The sequence below is a fragment of the Tenrec ecaudatus genome, chromosome 10 (assembly GCF_050624435.1).
Source record: "Tenrec ecaudatus isolate mTenEca1 chromosome 10, mTenEca1.hap1, whole genome shotgun sequence".
Taxonomy (NCBI): domain Eukaryota; kingdom Metazoa; phylum Chordata; class Mammalia; order Afrosoricida; family Tenrecidae; genus Tenrec; species Tenrec ecaudatus.
Window position 1 is genome coordinate 74443293 of NC_134539.1, and position 16891 is coordinate 74460183.

At 53.3% G+C, this 16891-nt stretch overlaps 2 protein-coding genes across 2 annotated transcripts in view; one reads left to right on the plus strand and one right to left on the minus strand.

Moving 5' to 3' along the window:
* Positions 1-7546, plus strand: part of DDX31 (DEAD-box helicase 31) — an 83954-nt gene extending 76408 nt beyond the window's left edge. The window contains exons 20-21 of the mRNA XM_075560580.1: positions 5278-5435; positions 7058-7546. Coding sequence (XP_075416695.1) covers positions 5278-5392 — 115 coding nt within the window. The 3' untranslated portion in view covers positions 5393-5435; positions 7058-7546. The remainder of the gene's footprint in view (positions 1-5277; positions 5436-7057) is intronic.
* Positions 7547-10527: 2981 nt separating this feature from the next.
* Positions 10528-16891, minus strand: BARHL1 (BarH like homeobox 1). The gene is made up of 3 exons (XM_075559086.1): positions 16426-16891; positions 12316-12538; positions 10528-10822 (listed from the first exon to the last, which is right to left on the minus strand). Exons 1-3 carry the CDS (start codon positions 16889-16891, stop codon positions 10528-10530), a joined length of 984 nt encoding a protein of 327 aa, XP_075415201.1.

The window sequence follows — 16891 nt, forward strand, 5'->3', positions numbered from 1 at the left end:
TTGGAGTCAACTTGATGAACATGAGATTGCTGTGAGTTGGAATCGATTGGTTGTCACACAATCGTAACAAGAACTGTAGGTATTTTGCTGTTCAGGAAGTTACATTTTCCTAATATTGAGCACCTTTGCAGGTACTTACTTGCCATTTGTATATCTTCTTCGGTGAAGCTATTGGGGTTTTGTTTTGTTTTGTTTTGTTCTTTTGGGGGTGGACTCGTACAACTCTTTATCACAATCCATACATACATCCATTGTTCAAGCACATTTGTACATTTGTTGCCATCATCATTCTCAAAACATTTTCTTTCTACTTGAGACATTGGTATCAGCACCTCATTTTTCCCTCTCCCTCCCCAAATCCGCCTTCCTGGCGAACCCTTGATAATTTATAAATTATTATCATTTTATTTTGTCTCACTGTCCAGTGTCTCCCTTTACTGACTTTACTGTTGTCCATCCCCCAGGAAGGGGGTTAAATGTAGATCCTTATAATCAGTTTCCCCTTTCCACCTCATCTTTCTTCCACCCTCCCGGTATCTCCACTCTCATCGCTGGTCCTGAAGGGATCATCTGTCCTGGATTCCCTGTGTTTCCAGTTCCTATCTGTACCAGTGTACATGCTCTGGTCTAGCCAGATTTGTATGGTAGAACTCGGATCATGATAGTGGGGGGAGGAAGTCTTAAAGAACTAGACGAAAGTTGTATGTTTCATTGCTGCTATATTGCACCCTGACTGACTCATCTCTTCCCTGAGATCCTTCTGTAAGGGGATGTCCAGTTGCCTACGGATGGGCTTTGGGTCTCCACTGCGTACTCCCCCTCATTCATAATGATAAGTTTTTTTGTTGTTGTTCTTTGATGCTTGATGACCTGATCGACACCTCGTGATCACACAGGCTGGTGTGCTTCTTCCATGTGGGCTTTGTTGCTTCTCAGCTAGATGGCCGCTTGTTTATCTTCAAGCCTTTAAGACCCCAGACTATCTTTTGATAGCTAGGCACCATCAGCTTTCTTCACCACATTTGCTTATGCACCTGCTTTATCTTAAGTGATCATGTCGGAAGGTGAGCATCATGGAATGCCAATTTAATAGAACAAAGTGTTCTTGCATTGAGGGAGTTCTTGAGTAGAGGCCCAATATCCAACTGCTATCTTAATGCTAAACCTATAAATATATGCACATAGATCTATTTCCATATCCTCATATATAAATATATTTACATATGTATATGCCTGGATTTAGATTTCTTTTGTTTTTTTGGATTTAGATTTCTATAAATGCCCTTTGCCTCCTAGTTCTGTCCTCTGTTTCCTTGTACTTACCTCTTGTGCCACTATCTTGCTTAGCCATCATTTGAGTTTCAGTGATTCCTCAGTTACATTGCCCTTGATCAAGCCTCTTAAACCTCTTACACCCTCCTCATCACCAATTTTGGATCACTTGTTGTTCCCTTGTCCCTGGGGTTGTTAACATCACTTCCTTTCTCCCACCTCTCCCTCTCCCATGCACCCCCTGGAACCATGGGTTCCATTGTTTTCTCCTCCAGATTGTTTATCCAGCCTGTCTTATCTAGATAGACCTGCAGAGATAATAATATGCACAAAAACTAGACAGGAGTCGAGTTTTCAGCACATTTTTAATGCAGCAGTTTTGTGGTAAAATTAGGCACCTTTGCTGATATTTGGGTCAGATTATACTCGATTATATGTGGTATATGTTTTTAAAAAGCAAAATTCTGCTTTGCAGTGGTTTTCTGCCACAGGATGGCTGTTGTGTGAACTTGTGGCTTAAGTGGGAGAAGGGCCTGAGAGTTCTTTACCTAGTGGTCATCAGAGCAGGGTCTGTTGGTTCACTAATTAGGCTGTGATTCCACCTTATTACCGGTAAAAGTGGCATCTGCCTGTCATGCTGAGTAATCCAGCCTGGTAACTGAGGGTGGATTTATTCAGCCTTCACTACGAGAGAGCTCCCTGCAGTTAGATAAACTGATCTGTTGCTTGGTAACTACAGGATTACTACTGTGGAGGCTTGAGACGCCAGTGTGAGTGGGGTTGGGGCTTTTGGAGGGCAAGTAGGGCAAGAAAGTTGGCAAGTGTCTGGGAAACTGCAGCTTGGCATCTTGTGCCTGGGTTTACAGTGTCTCCTTTCCCACCAAGCCTGGGCCTCAAAACAAAGGACAAGGAGGCAGTGCCCTGACCCAGGGAAAAGAAGGGTCCTGTTGGTGGCTGCTACGACAGCTGGTAAAGCCTCTGTGGAGTGGACCCACCCGTTCCCTCCTGGGAATAGGTCTGTCTCCCTCCCTCACTGCCTCAAGTCGATTGCAACTCAGAGCGAGCTTCTCAGAGAGAAGGACTGCCCTGGTGTGTTTGCAATGCCGTCACGCCTTACAGAACTGGAGAACTTCCTCTTTCTCCAGCATAGCAGTTGGTGGGTCCAACTGACTGCAGTTACCAGCCCAGTGCATACCCCACGATGCCCCCGGAGCTCCGTGGGAATAGGTCAGGGTCATGAGCATCCTCTCCGAGTCAGTGGACTGCTGACTGTTGGGTCCCGGGTTGAAAGTACCACTGACTAGAATAAAATGGTAGAATACCTAGGAAATGTTACGATTATAACCTTAAGGCAAGAGCTGCTCTTTAATGACAATCCCCTACAGCAATGTGAACTCAGAGATCCTTAGTAAATCGTCGTCCTATTTTCATAGCTAGTGGTGCACCCTACCCAACAGGGATTACCTGCTGCAGCCAAGCTTGTGTGTGAAGAGACAGCTCTTGGGTCACTGGAAGAGGGCTACCTGGCCACGTGAGTAGGAGAGTATTTGTGCCTGTCTGTGGTGGACACAGATGTCGCCCCTCATGCCCCCCCCACTCCCCCCTTCCGCCTTCGTCTAGTGGCCTGCCGTCTGCGAGCACAGCAGCGCTGCCAAAGTGCCGCTGGCTGGGAGAACGGGTTCCGCAGCCTCTGCTAGATCTGTAGGCAATTAGGGTATCAATCACCAAGCTAAGATTCTAGTTATTTATTTTGCTTTAGCCGTGGCAGGAGCAATCATTGACGTGCTGGAGTTTAGGCTGGGGAGAGTCTTTTGACTGAAATTTTGCATATTTTGAAACTTGGGTTGTTACATTTAAAATTATACACACTGTGAGTGCCTGGCTTCACACAGAGGAAAGAAAAGGCATTGCTTGCTGTCAGAACCTTTCCACTCTGTCTGTCATGAAACCCAACTAAAAATAAACTACAAGCACAGAGAACTGGCAGCCATCAGTTTGGAACAAGTTGAGCGCTCTCCACTGTGGGGCCCACCTCCCGCAGCTTCAAAACCGCTGGCCCGGCCCCCCACCAGGGACACCAGTGCTCAGGGCCCTTGCTGAGCAGGTCTCGGGAACTAGGAGCGTCGGGTTTGGGGAGATGGTGGATGCCATCAGAGGAGCCCTGGCCCCACTGGAAGGGTCCCTAGAGCCAATCCTGGCTCCCATGTGGCTTCGTGAAAGTTGTTTCAAGTTTGGGTCCTCGGTTTCCTTGTTTTTCCCTGTATTTGATGACACACCACACACCTACTGGCCAGTGCCTTATATGCCTTTTTGTATGTAATCTTTATAAACCTCTGAGCTGACTATTGTGTATCATTTTCATTGCTCAGAGGAGAAATGTGAGGCACAGAGAGCCTGTGTCACTCACCTGTTGTCACACAGCTTGTGAGCGACAGCTGGGTGCTTCTTCACCCTTAGCTCTACTCTCACCCACACACCCCCACTCTGTACCCCTCAGTCTTCCTGTTTCTGCCCCCATTGTCCCACTGAAGTGACTCCGCTGGCCCTGCTTACGAGGGCCGCAGCATCGGTGCGGCAGCAGCCTGACCTGGCTTTGTGAGCCCGCTGGCTTTGGGCAGGTTACTTGCCCTCCCTGAGTCTTTTTGCTTGTCTGTAAAATGAGTATAGTAAGAGGAGCTACCTCGTCAAGTGAGAGCTGTGTCCCCAACCCACGTGTCCCTTATAAACGCCCAGCCCTCTAACAGTATGTCTATGCCGTCCCCTTGCCTCAAGGCCCCGTTCCCCCTCCCCCACCACCCCCGGGTGACTGTGTCTTTCACACGTGACAAAGGAAACCATCGTGCAGCTGTAGCATGGGTTTAGCTGTACCGTTACATGAACCCTTTCCTCTGGAGTGTAATTATGAATGGGTGTTACTGTTCTAACATCATTATAATGCTGTATGCAGATTGTGCAACCTTTTGTTTTGTTTATAGCTCAGTTATTCGTCTTGTTTGTAATTCTTGGGTTTGAAAGAGAGCCGTCATATTTATTGTTCCCACTAGTTCGGTCCTATTTGCTCTCCAGCCTATTATGGACAGCAAGTCCCGTGAGCTTTGGTCAGCAGTAGAAGCTGGCTGGCGTGGCCCTGCCTGTGCAGACCCTGCCTTTTGGTGTTGCGGGAGTTGCAGTGTGGCGATGTGTATTTGGTGGCAGTTGTCTGTTGTTTGGGGTAAGATCCTGTCTTGCGGCTCATAATCCGTTTTCCTGCAGATGACAGAACTCTTACAAATGCCTTCCTCTGATCTCATCAAATGGCACGGCTGCTGTCTTTTGAAAACGGTTGTTGTGATGCAGCCACTGGAGGTGGTGACTGTCGGGGAGCCCCTCCCTTCCAGACCGCGGGGGGGGGGCTCTGGGTGGTTGGCGGGCCCTGCCAGGCCCCAGCTGTGTGAATGCGAACTCCCTTGTACAGGCTGTAGCATCCAAGCACGGGTGTTGGTGGTGAGCGTCCCTGGCTGGGGCTGGGTGGACCCAGCCAGGGGGACCTCGGTACCTGAGGTCTGCGCCCAAGACCAGCAGTGCCCTTTGGGGCGCCTGTTGGTTTGAACTTCCCAGGCCTGGCTGGAAAGGTGCCTGTGGCTTCTGTTCCCCCATGGGTGCTGTGTGTTTAGGGGCTGCTGGTTTTTCTCCGTGCTTGGGCAAACAGTGGTCTCCTACAACTCCTTTGCATTGAGAGTGTGAGTGTGTATAATTCTCCTTACCACGCATCCCCTCCCCCCATGAAAACAACCCAGAACAAAGCCGCACTTTTGAAAATGCCACGGTATTTTGCCACTGTTCTGAAAATCCGTCAGTGCCGTATCTAATCTTCTAGTGCATAGAATATCAAGATAAGCCCTATTGAAGGTACTTCTGTTGATACAAAACAACAGCAAAAAGGCAGTTTCACAGCCTTGGAAGCCAATAGTCCCTTAGCCACTGGGAGATAACAAAGCCCTTCCCCTCTGTTGCTCTGTTCTCCAGGCCTGCCCTGCGTAGGAAGACCCAGAGGAGGCTCCGCGGCCTTGCTGAAACCCTGCTCTCAGAATACTCAAGTGGACTGGACGCCGGCGGTGCCAAGGCCCAAAAGCCAAGTTAACGGGGACAAGCCGACACCAGCCACGGCAGAGCTGACCTGCAAGGTGTGCCCAGGCTCTGGTGTGGGAAGAAAATAACACTTTTTTCCCCAGGAACCTGGGGAAAACTCAGAAGGAGCTCATGGAGGGGAGAACAGGGTTCACTAGGAAGTTGTTGATACTCTGCCACTGTCCTTGCAGGGCTGGGCCTGCCCGGAGTGGCTCCTGGGTTAGTGTCCAAGGAGCCCTGGGGCAAAACCACAATAGTGCCTTGCACTGGGCCCGATGTCCCTCCGAGGATCATAGAACCGGAAGCCCTCTCTATGGGGCGGGGTGAGTGTGGGGAGGTGTGCACAGTGTGAGTTAGCCGGTTAACTTCGCTTGTGTCAGGCAGTCTTCTCCCTTATTTTACGTGTATTCCATCCGTGCCAGGTCCTCCTCAGGCCCCACGGGGCAGCACTCGGTAGAAGCCAGCACCCTCAGTGGGATGCTGCCTGCCCCGAGCACGGCCCTAGTTATCGCTGCACTGCACATGGGTGGCATGAACTTGGTAAAGTCAGGGTTTGAAACTGGGAATTGAATTTGTATGACGGAAGAAGATGGGTTAATCAGCTAATCGTTTTCTTTATGTTTAAATGCTGTGTTAAGAAAAGAGTTTTTGATGCAGGTCAAAGCTCCTCAGGTGTCCTCTGTCACTGAGCCCCCTTGCTGGAAACTCCCTTCCTAGCCAGGCGCCCTGCCTGCTCAGGCTCTCCCCCTCTGAAAGCACATGCCCTTGAGGCTACTTGACAGGCTCTTGCCTTTTTATTACTTGCCTTTGAAGTCAGAAGGCACTAGTGCCCCGAGTTAATTTTCACAGCCCTGGAACACCCACCTTCCTTCCCCCACCCCCACTCCCCACCAAATCCCATCTTCCAGAAAGAGCTGAGGTCTTTGTACTGTGACCTGGGTCACGACTGCCCGCCTCCCCATTGTGCTTCCTGGGAGGTTTGCACGAAGACCCCTGGGTGTATCGATTTCCCAATAAATGTAAGATTTGGACACGGGCAATCCAAGGCCGCTGAAAAGGGTTGAAAAGCTGCCCCCTCTGCTTGGGGCGTGTTCTTGTTGCTCTTCATTCAGTGTCTCCTCAGTTTTTCTCCCTCTCTCTCTGTCATGCCCTGCGATCCGATCCTCAGCAGTGTGTTGGGACAGTGCCTCAACAGAGCCAAACAGCCAGATAGACCAGGAGAGGACGGAGTGGAGAGCCTGTCGGGGAGAGCAAGAAGAGTCGGGGCCCTGCCACCATTCCCTCTCTAGTCACAGGGCCACAGGCAGATTAAGCAGCCCCAAAGCACACTCGGAGGGCCTTGGGCTCGGGCAGTTATATGACGGCTCAGAATTGATCATCTACAGGAGAAAAAAATATGGCCTTCTCGGAGTTGGCTGTCACATATGAATTAATAGGGACAGTTGGCGAAATCTGTAACAATAATAAAATGAAGATAAACCCGCAGCCCATGTCAAGGCGACTTTGGTTAGATCTGCCGTGGTTGTGGTCCCTGTGTTTTGATGTATCCTGGTTCACGCGATTTGGGTGAGAAAAGGAGGGATCAAATTTACAGACAAAACCCAACTGTGTGGGCAACAGGATTAATGCCAGTGATTTGGGATGATAAAAGAGAAAAACCTGCTTTTTTTTTTTCCAGAGGGCTCATCCATTGAAGGATATGATCGACAGAAGTCGCCATTCCTGGGAAGAAGTGCTAGACTCGTGCAGAGTGTCTAAGGAACTATATAACTCCAAGATGGGAACTACCACGTCAGTTGGCTAACACTTGGATAAGGGTTTCTTCACGTCGACGCTCTGTGGGCCTGTTTCTAAGTAGAATCAATATGTTAACCCAGCTAATAAAGAAACATGGATTTAGCAGATTTAGGGTTAATATTATCTCAATTTAAATAACCCTAAAACAAATCTCTCCCTTAGCCACAGCTCTTGACAGACTGTACATTTCCAGCATCAATTAGGCCCCGCTTTAACCTAATTCCACTGTACGTATTCTAATTTTGTGTGTGTTTTTAATCCTGCCTCGATCTTCTAATTTCCCTAACTTAATCCATCTTTTGGTGCCATACACATGGACCTCGTGGTTAAGATCACTGAGATTGGACCATTTGACAGACTGTGGAAATCTAAAGCTCCCCCTCCGCCATGGATGGGGAGGCCTTTTTTTTTAAAGTCCAAAGCATCATCCTGTTTGCAGCCCCCAAGGTTGTGCATAATCCCCCCTGTACCCCATTCTCACACATCCAAAGGTAAAGAGCCCTTGGTGGCTTATGGGCCTGTGTGTGATCCAATTAAGTCAGGGCATCTCCTGCCTGAGACACAACCACTAAAGCTCAGCAAAGGATGTTTTGAGTTTCGGGTGGTTTGGGTTTTTTTTGTTTGTTTGTTTGACAAAACCCCTGCATATTTCTTTGGTTCACCCCCACCCCTACAGTGTGCTGGATTGAATCAAGGTAATGCTTAGAGACCAAAAAAGGGGGTGGGGGTTGTGAACAAGAAGAACCTCTTCCAGACTTTGAATCACCTGGCTAGGGACACTTCCACTAAAACAGCAGTAGCCATTAAGATCCCACATTTGTTCAGCAAAATGTAGGGCATTTCACAGGGGACGGTCCTGCTTGAAACTGACGTTTAACTCCCTTGGCTTGTTAAAGTTCCCCTTTGGCCATTGCCCTTATCTCTTAATCTTCCCCATCAAAGGGAAAAACAACACCCAAGCCAGGCCTGCCACTACAAGGACACTGAAGCTCCATGAACGTCAGAACTAGGGCTTCTCAGGAATTCCTAGCAGCCATGCCGCTGAAGGCTAGCAGTGAACTTGTTCTAAACTTTGTTGCCTCTACACCAGGCTAGCCAGCCTGAGGCTGGTAGGGGAGAGAGCCAAGTCCGTGGAGGACCTGGGAGAGACCACGCCTCTTTTAGATCTCCTATGGTCCCGCCTGCCTGGGGACTCAACAATGTGATTTCACCACCACACTGCCGAGGGCTGGGGGAAAGTGAAACTCACTGAGCCCACTGCCTGAGAAGCAAAGCCCACCTCAACTGCCAAGGTTGTGAAGTTATTATGGCAGTCGGGAAGCGCGGGACAATGTGAAATATTGTAATTATAACGTGTCGGAGAGCCTTGTTCTTCATTACTGTCAGGTATGAGATCGCCTCTGCGGTACAAGGACAATTACACAGTGGAGAATGTGTCTCTGATTTACACTGCCGCTGTGTAAATGTAAGGATGGTTGCTCTCGGCTCCCTCCTCCACTTTCACAAAATGAAAAGCACACCAGGGCAAGTTGTCCTCTGATAGATTTTTAATATGATTTTAAAGAGTTTTGTTTGGCCTCATTCTTATTCAATGAGATTAATTTAAAGCACTTATCCCCTGGGTTTAAGTCAATCCATGTAGGATTTGGGCCGGGTTTGTTGCCTAGGGGGGTTGTTTGCAGGCGTCTCTGAAAGACTCCTTTCCCACTTCATTAACCCTGAGTTGGGGACAATCCCCCTTTGCCCCCCACCACAGCCAGAGCCGAGGATTTACCAACCCCCATTGACATGCAAAAGAACTCCAAAGCCGAGGACCTCCTTGACTTCACTAGCTGCTGTGCATTTTGCAAAATTAGAGTAAGACCCTCACCATCCCGCAAAGAAAGTGGGGGTGGGGAGGAAACAGCAGCCTGGGCCGGGGGCTGGTGTTCACTCGGCGCCCCCAACCCACCCTCCACCAGAGCAGCCCCGCTGAAAATAAGCCCCAAACTTTCAGCCCTGGGTGCCCTTCCGGCAGTGGGTTGTGTGTGGGAGCGGAGTACCTGCGCCCCCCTCCCCAAAGGGGACGGCAGCAGGAGGCAACCTGGGCCCTTTTATGAATGGAGACTTCACCCAAAACCCTCTCCCCAAAGATTCCGGTGCCCCCATGTGGGGAGGCAAACTGCGAGCCTTGGCTCCCCCTGAGTCTCCTGCCAGATTGTTCCCGGGATAGAAGGGGTGAGACTGGCTGGGGAGGGGTTGTCCGAAATGGCCTCAGGTTCGCAGCAAAGGCGGGTCAAAGCCCACCTCCATCGGGAGGCCAGAGCCCGAACCCGAGCCGACAGGGGGCCCCTGGCGGGGATAGCTCAGAGGCTCGAAGTCCATCTGTCGGACTTGCGCCCAGCGGGTCGGTGACCAGCTGCCAACGGCCTGGTCTCAGCCAGAAGAGCCGGCTCCACCCCGCTTGCCCGGCTTCATTGTAGAGACGGGAAGGCTGAGGTCCTGCCCAGGGCCCCCGCGGGTCCAATCGGGACCCCTCCACGCGACCACAGCCCCCAGGACGAAAAAGAAGGTCCCTCCAAAAAAAATGCCCCCCCACCGCGTCCGTGTGTGAGACTGGAAGGAGGCTAAGTCCGGGAGTGGGGAGAACCCGGCTGAGCGCAGACGGACCTGACGCGAGCGCCGCCCGGCGCTGGTGGCGCTGGTCATTTGTAAGAAGTTTATTTCGACATTTTAAAAAAGAGAAAGGACGAGAACCCGAGGGGTCTGGGGAGTGGGGGCTGGAGTGGGGAGCTGGGGTGGGTGGGCAAGTCCCCGGGGCCCCTTCCTGCCCCGCCCGGGAGGGGGTGGCCACAGGCTCACGGATTCACGGACACGGTTACGGGCTCATGGGTCACGAATAAATAACTTCATGTACACTTTGCACACGGTATGTACAGCTCCGCCGCCGGACCGCGCGCTGCGAGGGAGCGCTGATTCTGGTCTTCCCCGTCCACCCCCCGCCCCCGTGTCCCCTGCAGGGAGCGGGAAAGGGGTCCGAGTACCGCAGGGGCACAGGAGAGCGGGCAAGAGCGAGGCTTGGGGCGGCTTCCCGTGCCCCTGGGGAGCCGGCCCGGAGGGTGGCGGAGATGCATATGTACATCCGGCGGGGATGGAGAGGCCGGGCCTCAGTCCCGGGTCTGGGCCTCGGTGGACTTGGCATCTGGCCCTTACGGGGACTCTGGACTGGGACACCAAGGAGGGCCGCACAGGAGCCCCCTCCTCCCCGGGAAAAGGAGAGGAAGCCCCCCGCGCCCTCCTAGGGGCGGGTGGAGATCCGGGGAAGGGTGCTGGGGGCCGGGGGCTAAGCGGGCCACACCCGGGGCAGGCGCCTCACCGAGGCTGCGCGGCGCGCGGGAGGACGCCAGCCAGCGGGGGCAGCGGCGGGGGCGGTTCGCTGGCGCCTTGGAGTCCGTGGATGAGGATGCGGGGCACCAGGGGTCTCTGGAGGGCGGGCGGAGGCGCACTGGGGCCGCGGTACAGGTAGAGGGCGGCGCCGGGGTCCAGGTTGGACACTAGACTCTGCGGGTAGAAATAAGGTGACGGGAACATCCGCTGGAGTGCTGAGTAATTGCCGGCCTCCGCCAGCAGCTCCAAGCCGACGGCCGTCTGCCTCTTCCATTTTGTCCTGGAGTCCGAAATAAACATGCACGTTCGTGTCAGAGCGGAAGTGCCCGGCGACCCCCGCCCGCCAAGGGCAGGAGCCCCAGAGGCACCAGACTGATGTTAATAAACAAGGGAGCGCCAGGAAAACGCTCCCACGAGTCTCATCACCGGCTCTCCAGAGCGATTACCCCCACTTTACAGCTAAGAATACTGAGGTGTGAACCGGTTTCCAAAATGGGCTCAAATCAACACAACCTGGGGGTCGAACCCCGCTGTTAGGGCTCCCCTTACGTATCGGAAATGCCTTAGAAAATGAACTCGCGCCAAAGCCAGAATGTTGGGTCACTGGCCGGGAAAGAAGAGAGGATGGTTTGTCCTGCGCGTCGAGGCGGAGGGAGCCGCTGCGCCTCTACGCTGGGCGCGGACGCAAGAAGGCAACTGCAGCGCGAGCGGCCCAGAGAGACGCACACACCCCCTCCTGCCCCTGCACAACCGCACGGGCCGGTAGAGATCTACCCCCAGCAGGGGTTTACCCTGCCCCAAGTCTGGGGAGAGTCCTGCGCTGTCCTGTCTGGCTCCGATGTCAGGAGGCCACTAGCCTGGTGTTGGTCCAGGCTTGGCTCCGTGAAGTCGAGGCTACACCCGCTCATTTGCCCGGGTCAGGCCCCTAAAACGGACTCGGCCTCACCAGCCTCGCGTCCTACCCTGAATTATTCATAATCATCATAATTGTGTAATTACTGTAACGGACCTTAATTATTGATGCCCAGAGCAGTAATCGGTATTTATTATTAATGGGGTGATGTGTTCGGAAGCTTGTTTACGGAAAGTGCCATTCCGGCGCCCGCTTCATGTGCGTGAGTTGAGTGTCTGCAGTGTGTGTGCGCGCGTGTGACCCAGCGTGGGCACTGAGTGGGGTGGGTGTGTGGTCGGTTGCGTGGCACTGTTGCTTCCCCTATGAGGGCGCTGGGGAGGGAGGTTACCAGAGGTCAGTGTTAAGCTCTGAGTCCGTCCCTTCTGAGTCCCAGATTCTGGTCAACCTGCTCCCCAAGACCTTGGGCCTGGCTGAGTGGTTCAGAGCGTTCAGGACTTGGAGAAAGCTCAGCCCGGGGGCCCAGTGCAAACTGGAAAGTGGCTGGCCAGGCGCGGCTTTGGGAATGGGCCCTGCGCTACATCACGTGCGAGCAGCTGGCCAGCCTCTCGTCCCCCACTAGATAGTTCTAGGAACTGCCACTTTCCCCCGATGGGACTTCCACGGAGAAGGCTCAAGGGCCACGAAGTTGGGGTTAGAGCTCTGGCCACGGACCTTTCCTGGTGGGTGATCTGTCCTTGCTGAGCCAGCGGACTGGGGACAAGTTTAATCCCGCATCTGGCTGGCCCGCAATGAAGAACTTTGGCCTTCTCCCCGCTTTTACAGAAGGGGACGGCCCAAAGCCCGCGCGCTCCCCTGGCAATGCCTTAGGAAGAGCAGAGAGTGCCCCCCTTTCCTCCTGCCACCCAGCAGCATGGCCTCACCTGCGGTTCTGGTACCAGGTCTTGACCTGCGTGTCCGTAAGGTTGAGCGAGGCGGCGAGCTCCATGCGGTCCTGCACACTCAGGTACTTCTGTCGCTCGAAGCTGCGCTCCAGTTGCGCCAACTGATGGTCGGTGAAGGCCGTGCGCGCTTTGCGTGGCTTTTTCAGGCGCACCGGGGGACTGTCCCTCGAGCTAGAGATCTCGCGGTCGCCCTCCTCCTTCACTGCGGGGACACAGCAGCGTGTCAGGGCTTGGCCTCGTCACCCCAGCTCGATGGGACTCGCCGGGTCAAGGCAGCTTAAGACGTTGGTGAACCCACGTGCGTGGGGACCATGGGAAAGTCACCCTGAGCCAGCCGAGTCCTTCGGGTTCCAGGTACCAGGTGTGGAACCCGACAGAGGGGGGCAGCGACAAAGAACCCACAGCGTGGAGGAGAGCTTTTGCTCCGTGTGCCCATGCTGGGCCGGCTGGGAATGGGGGGTGGGCGGCGGGGGGCGGGGGGCAGAATTTCCGAGGGAATGGGCTGCACTGAGGAGTGCATGCTCAGTGTGGGTCCCCGCAGCACCCAGAGTCTTCCGGGGGGGCCCCCCCCCCATCTGCGGTTGGGACTGAAGGAGGGAAGTCAGAGTCTGCGGAGTACAGCCCTGTGTGGAAGGTCAAACCCTGCTCACTTGGGGACGTTACGTTGTCCTAAAGAACAAATACAAATAAATAATAGCATCCCCGTCTCGCCTGCCCTCCTCTAGGATTGCAGAGATACAGTGTGGGGTACCCCACAATTAGGCTAGCTACAAAGTTCAGTTCGCACGCAGGAGAAAGGCCAGCGCTAGAGGGTCAGAGGGTGCGGAGGAGTGGGGGTGGGAGGGAGGGATCCAAGAGCACAGAGCGCTGGGAGAAAGAAGCGACTCTGCGTGGCGTCTGCCCCTCGGCTGAGCAAGTGGCTGAGCTCGGTTTCCTGATGTATACAGTGCCCGCTGTGGGCCTGAGCACACTGCGAAGCAGGCATGACGCTGTGCCCCTCAGCCAGGACACTGTCCTCCCTTGAGAATGAAAAACACAGGCGATTTCGTTTCGTTTCTGTTCTGTTTCCGTTGGGGATGACTGTACCGAAAACACACTCCATAGAGTAAACTCAAATCCTCCCCCTTCTTTCTCTAAACCGATTATGCAACCAGAGAGCCCTCCCCGCCAAAATTGTAGGGCTGGGGTTGGAGATTACCCTCCTCCCCCATGTGTTCCCGTCTTTCCTTTCATGGTGAATTTCATTGTGCCTGGCGTTTGCAATGACAGGGTTCAGCTGAATAAGAGTTAGTTTCTCTCGGTAGGAAACAATAATCCGGTTAATTGAGCCGCTAGGGAGGGAGACTTTTCAACCAGAAAGGCAGCAGGGGCAGCCGGGAGGGCGCGGGACTCCAGCGGCTGGGTGCATTGAGGAGGAGGAGCTGGGCCAGCAACCCTGTTTTCAGGAAGGCACCCCTTCCTCCCTCCCCCCACATCCCCCTTCCTGCCGCGTCCCCTCGCCCCCACAGCCTCCTTATGGGGTTCGAGTCTAGGTCTCTGGGGGCTGGACCTGGACCTGTTAGGATGGGATCTTAGGTCTATGTCAGAGAGCTGAAGTTAAAACAAGCGCTTGGAAACACTTAGGGGAATAAACCAATCTCAAGCCTCTATGTCAGAAATCGTACTTTTCACCTAATTGTCCAGACTGTCTCTGAAGCCCCCTAAACTTCTCAGGGCTGAGGTTAAGATGGGCCTGGAAGAACCCTTTGGCTCAGACCATACCACCAGCCCCATGGCCTCCCGAGTGCAGACTGGTACCTTCCAGTGAGCGCTGGGCCTTAGCCTTCAGGGCACATCCCGGTGGTAGGGCCTCGGCTTCCGGACTCGCTGCCAGGAGGCTGCATCTCAATGCCTGGCCCGGGAGTTTGAGGCCACTGAACCAGCCAGCCTGCTTTTCTCCACGGTCCTACTCGCCTGCGCCTAGTGTGGGTGGTGGACCACTGCCTACTTCAAAACCCCGCTTGCAGATTCCTTATATATTCTTTAAATATTATGCTTGAGGGGCTTCTGATAGCCAAAGGAACTTCTCTCTGCTGTCCTCCTCTGCGGTGCAAAGGGATGCCTGTCCTTAAGGCTCCCTACTTCCTTTCTCATCCAGGAGCTTTTTAGAAGCAAAGGCTGCCAGCCTGCGGAGGAGGAGCATGGGTCCTTCCATGGGTCTATGGGCGCCAAATCCATTTAAGGGATAAGTGGACAGCTGGCCCCTATAACCTCCCTGATCGGATATCATCAGGGACCAGAGAAGGAAATTGATAGTCTAATTATCTTAAACGAAACCTCTGCGCAACATCCTTCCTAGGGGCAGAGAAATAAAAGGAAGTGACCTCTGAATTCTTTCCCTGCCACTGCCACCAGCCACCCATGAACCAGGTTGGCCGTGCTTCTTGTCCCAGCAATCCTAAAATCTCGAGTTTTGTTATGGTTGATGTTAGAAATTATAATGAAACGTGATGTTATAAATACATATATTTGCATTCCCTTTTCCTACACACACACACACACACACACACACACACACACACACACACACACACACACATACCTGTCTTTCTCCCTGGTAAGTTTTCCTTGCCTGTTTCTGAACAGGTTCAAGGGAGGAGCAAGGGCCACTGTGCCAGGGGGATAGAGCGTCCAGGTCTCACTTCCCACTGGCCTTCCTTCCTTCCCGGGCAATCCCATCCTACCTACCTGTTTTCTAGGCAAAGCTGGTGCAGCCTGGCCCAGGGAGGCTCAGCCTTTGGCTTGAGAAGTGGGGGGGGGGGGAAGATGTGCATCCCGGGAATGGAGCCACAAATGGGTTTCCATGTGGCTTAAGACACAAATAAACATTTCTCTGGGAGACAGAGGAGGTGTTTTTTAAAAAAATCTTTCAAAAATGCACACTACCTCCTTGGTACAAATAGGGGTCAGGCAATGTTGGGCCCCTAACAGAAAAAAATCATTTCCTTTATAAAGAAATTTCTTCTGGTAAGAAGGGTTCTGGAAATTCATTACAGAGCAGAAGGGAGAGCTCAGATTAACCTTGGGGAGCTCCGGATTTCCTGCTCGATGAGGACACTGGTTCTCTCCCCTGAAGCCCTGATCCTCCCCCACCCCCCATCACCTCTGGACTCCAGACTTGTTCCTAGAAAGAAAGTTGCACCTCTCGCCCCACCGGAGAGCCTCTCAGACCAGGGAGAGCTGGGAGGAAACAAAATAATGGGCCCCCTTCCATCTCTTCTTCCTCCTCCCTCCTCACCTCTTCATTTCCATCTCAGCTCCTTGGTTAAAGCAAGACGGAAATGACCAGTAGCAGCAAAAAGATCCAAGGTGTGAAAAGGCAACAGAAAAGGCAGCAACCCTTGTGCAAGTGAAGCCAGGTGAGCTCCTTCCCACGGCCCCGGAGGTGACTGCTCAGTGTGCTTCAAGTCAAATTCAGCGGGAGAGGCACTGAGACCTTCAGAAGGGTTCCAAGCCTGCCTGTTGTTGTTGTTTTTTTTTTTTTGAAACGAGCTGGATTTTGTTTTGTTTTGCAAGATATACTGGCCTAGAGCACATGGAGACCCCAGTCCCTCTTCCAGACTGGTAAGTTGAAAGGTGGAAAAATCTGCCTGTGCTCAGAGCTCCTGCTGAAATTTCATGCTAGGTGGTCACTACTCATATAAAGAGGTCTTCACACAAAATTGTCAAGACCTCCATTCTTCTGTGCGAGCCCCTAAGAGCCACTGGCCTGATAGGAACTCAAACTGCCCCAGTAACACACCTGGAAGCAAGGACCCCCCCTCAAAGTTTAGAAAGTTTGTTTTGTTCATATGGGAAAATCTCTCCATCACCCAGGGTTACCTTCCTGCTCCTGGTCCCGTCTATGGGTGCTTCAAAGGCATGGCCACAGGGCTGACCAACAGGTCCAGGCAAGTTTCAGGACTTGGTTTGAGCCCTGGGGGAGTTCCAAAGTGAATGTATCCGTGTTCCCAAATGTATGTCCTCAAGTTTTAATATATCAAAAAATTAAAAATACAGCATCACCGCTGCCACCCACCCCCACCAACTTTTCGCCTCTTGCTTGCTTACCTTTATACTCGGAGTCTGAAGAGGCGCTGCTGCCGCTCTTGTCCAGCTTGTCTCGAAAGTCCTCCCCAGCCTTGGCCGCAAGGCGGCCCCCGGGCTCGGGGGCAGCAGACTGCCCGCTGCTGGAATAGGGTGCACAGGCCGCAAGTGGTTTGCAGTCAGCAAGGATGTCCCTGATCAGAAAGGAGGAGGTGACGGTGCGAGACTGGGCCGGAGCGGAGAGCTGCCCCGGCTGCAGGTGGGAGTCCAAACCTGGGCCCGACGCTCCAGCAGGTCTTGGGGCCCCGGGCTCCAGACAGTCCCTTCCCGGCGAGGCTGGGGAAGAGCAGTCGCTGCTGCTCTCGGAGCGCAGACTCAACTCCAGGGGAGAACGGCAGTCCCCGAGCAAGGGGTCCCCCTTGGGAAGGGCGGGGCTGCCCGCGCGGTGGGAGAGAATGGAGTCGATCCCAAAGCCATTGGAGCCTTCCAT

Coding starts and splice junctions, on each gene's coding strand:
- BARHL1 (XM_075559086.1), bottom strand. CDS start 16,891: ATGGAAGGCTCCAATGGCTTTGGGATCGACTCCATTCTCTCCCACCGC. Junction 12,539..16,425: donor TTCAGACTCCGAGTATAAAG/GTAAGCAAGCAA, acceptor GTGTCCCCGCAG/TGAAGGAGGAGGGCGACCGC. Junction 10,823..12,315: donor ACCTGGTACCAGAACCGCAG/GTGAGGCCATGC, acceptor TTCGGACTCCAG/GACAAAATGGAAGAGGCAGA.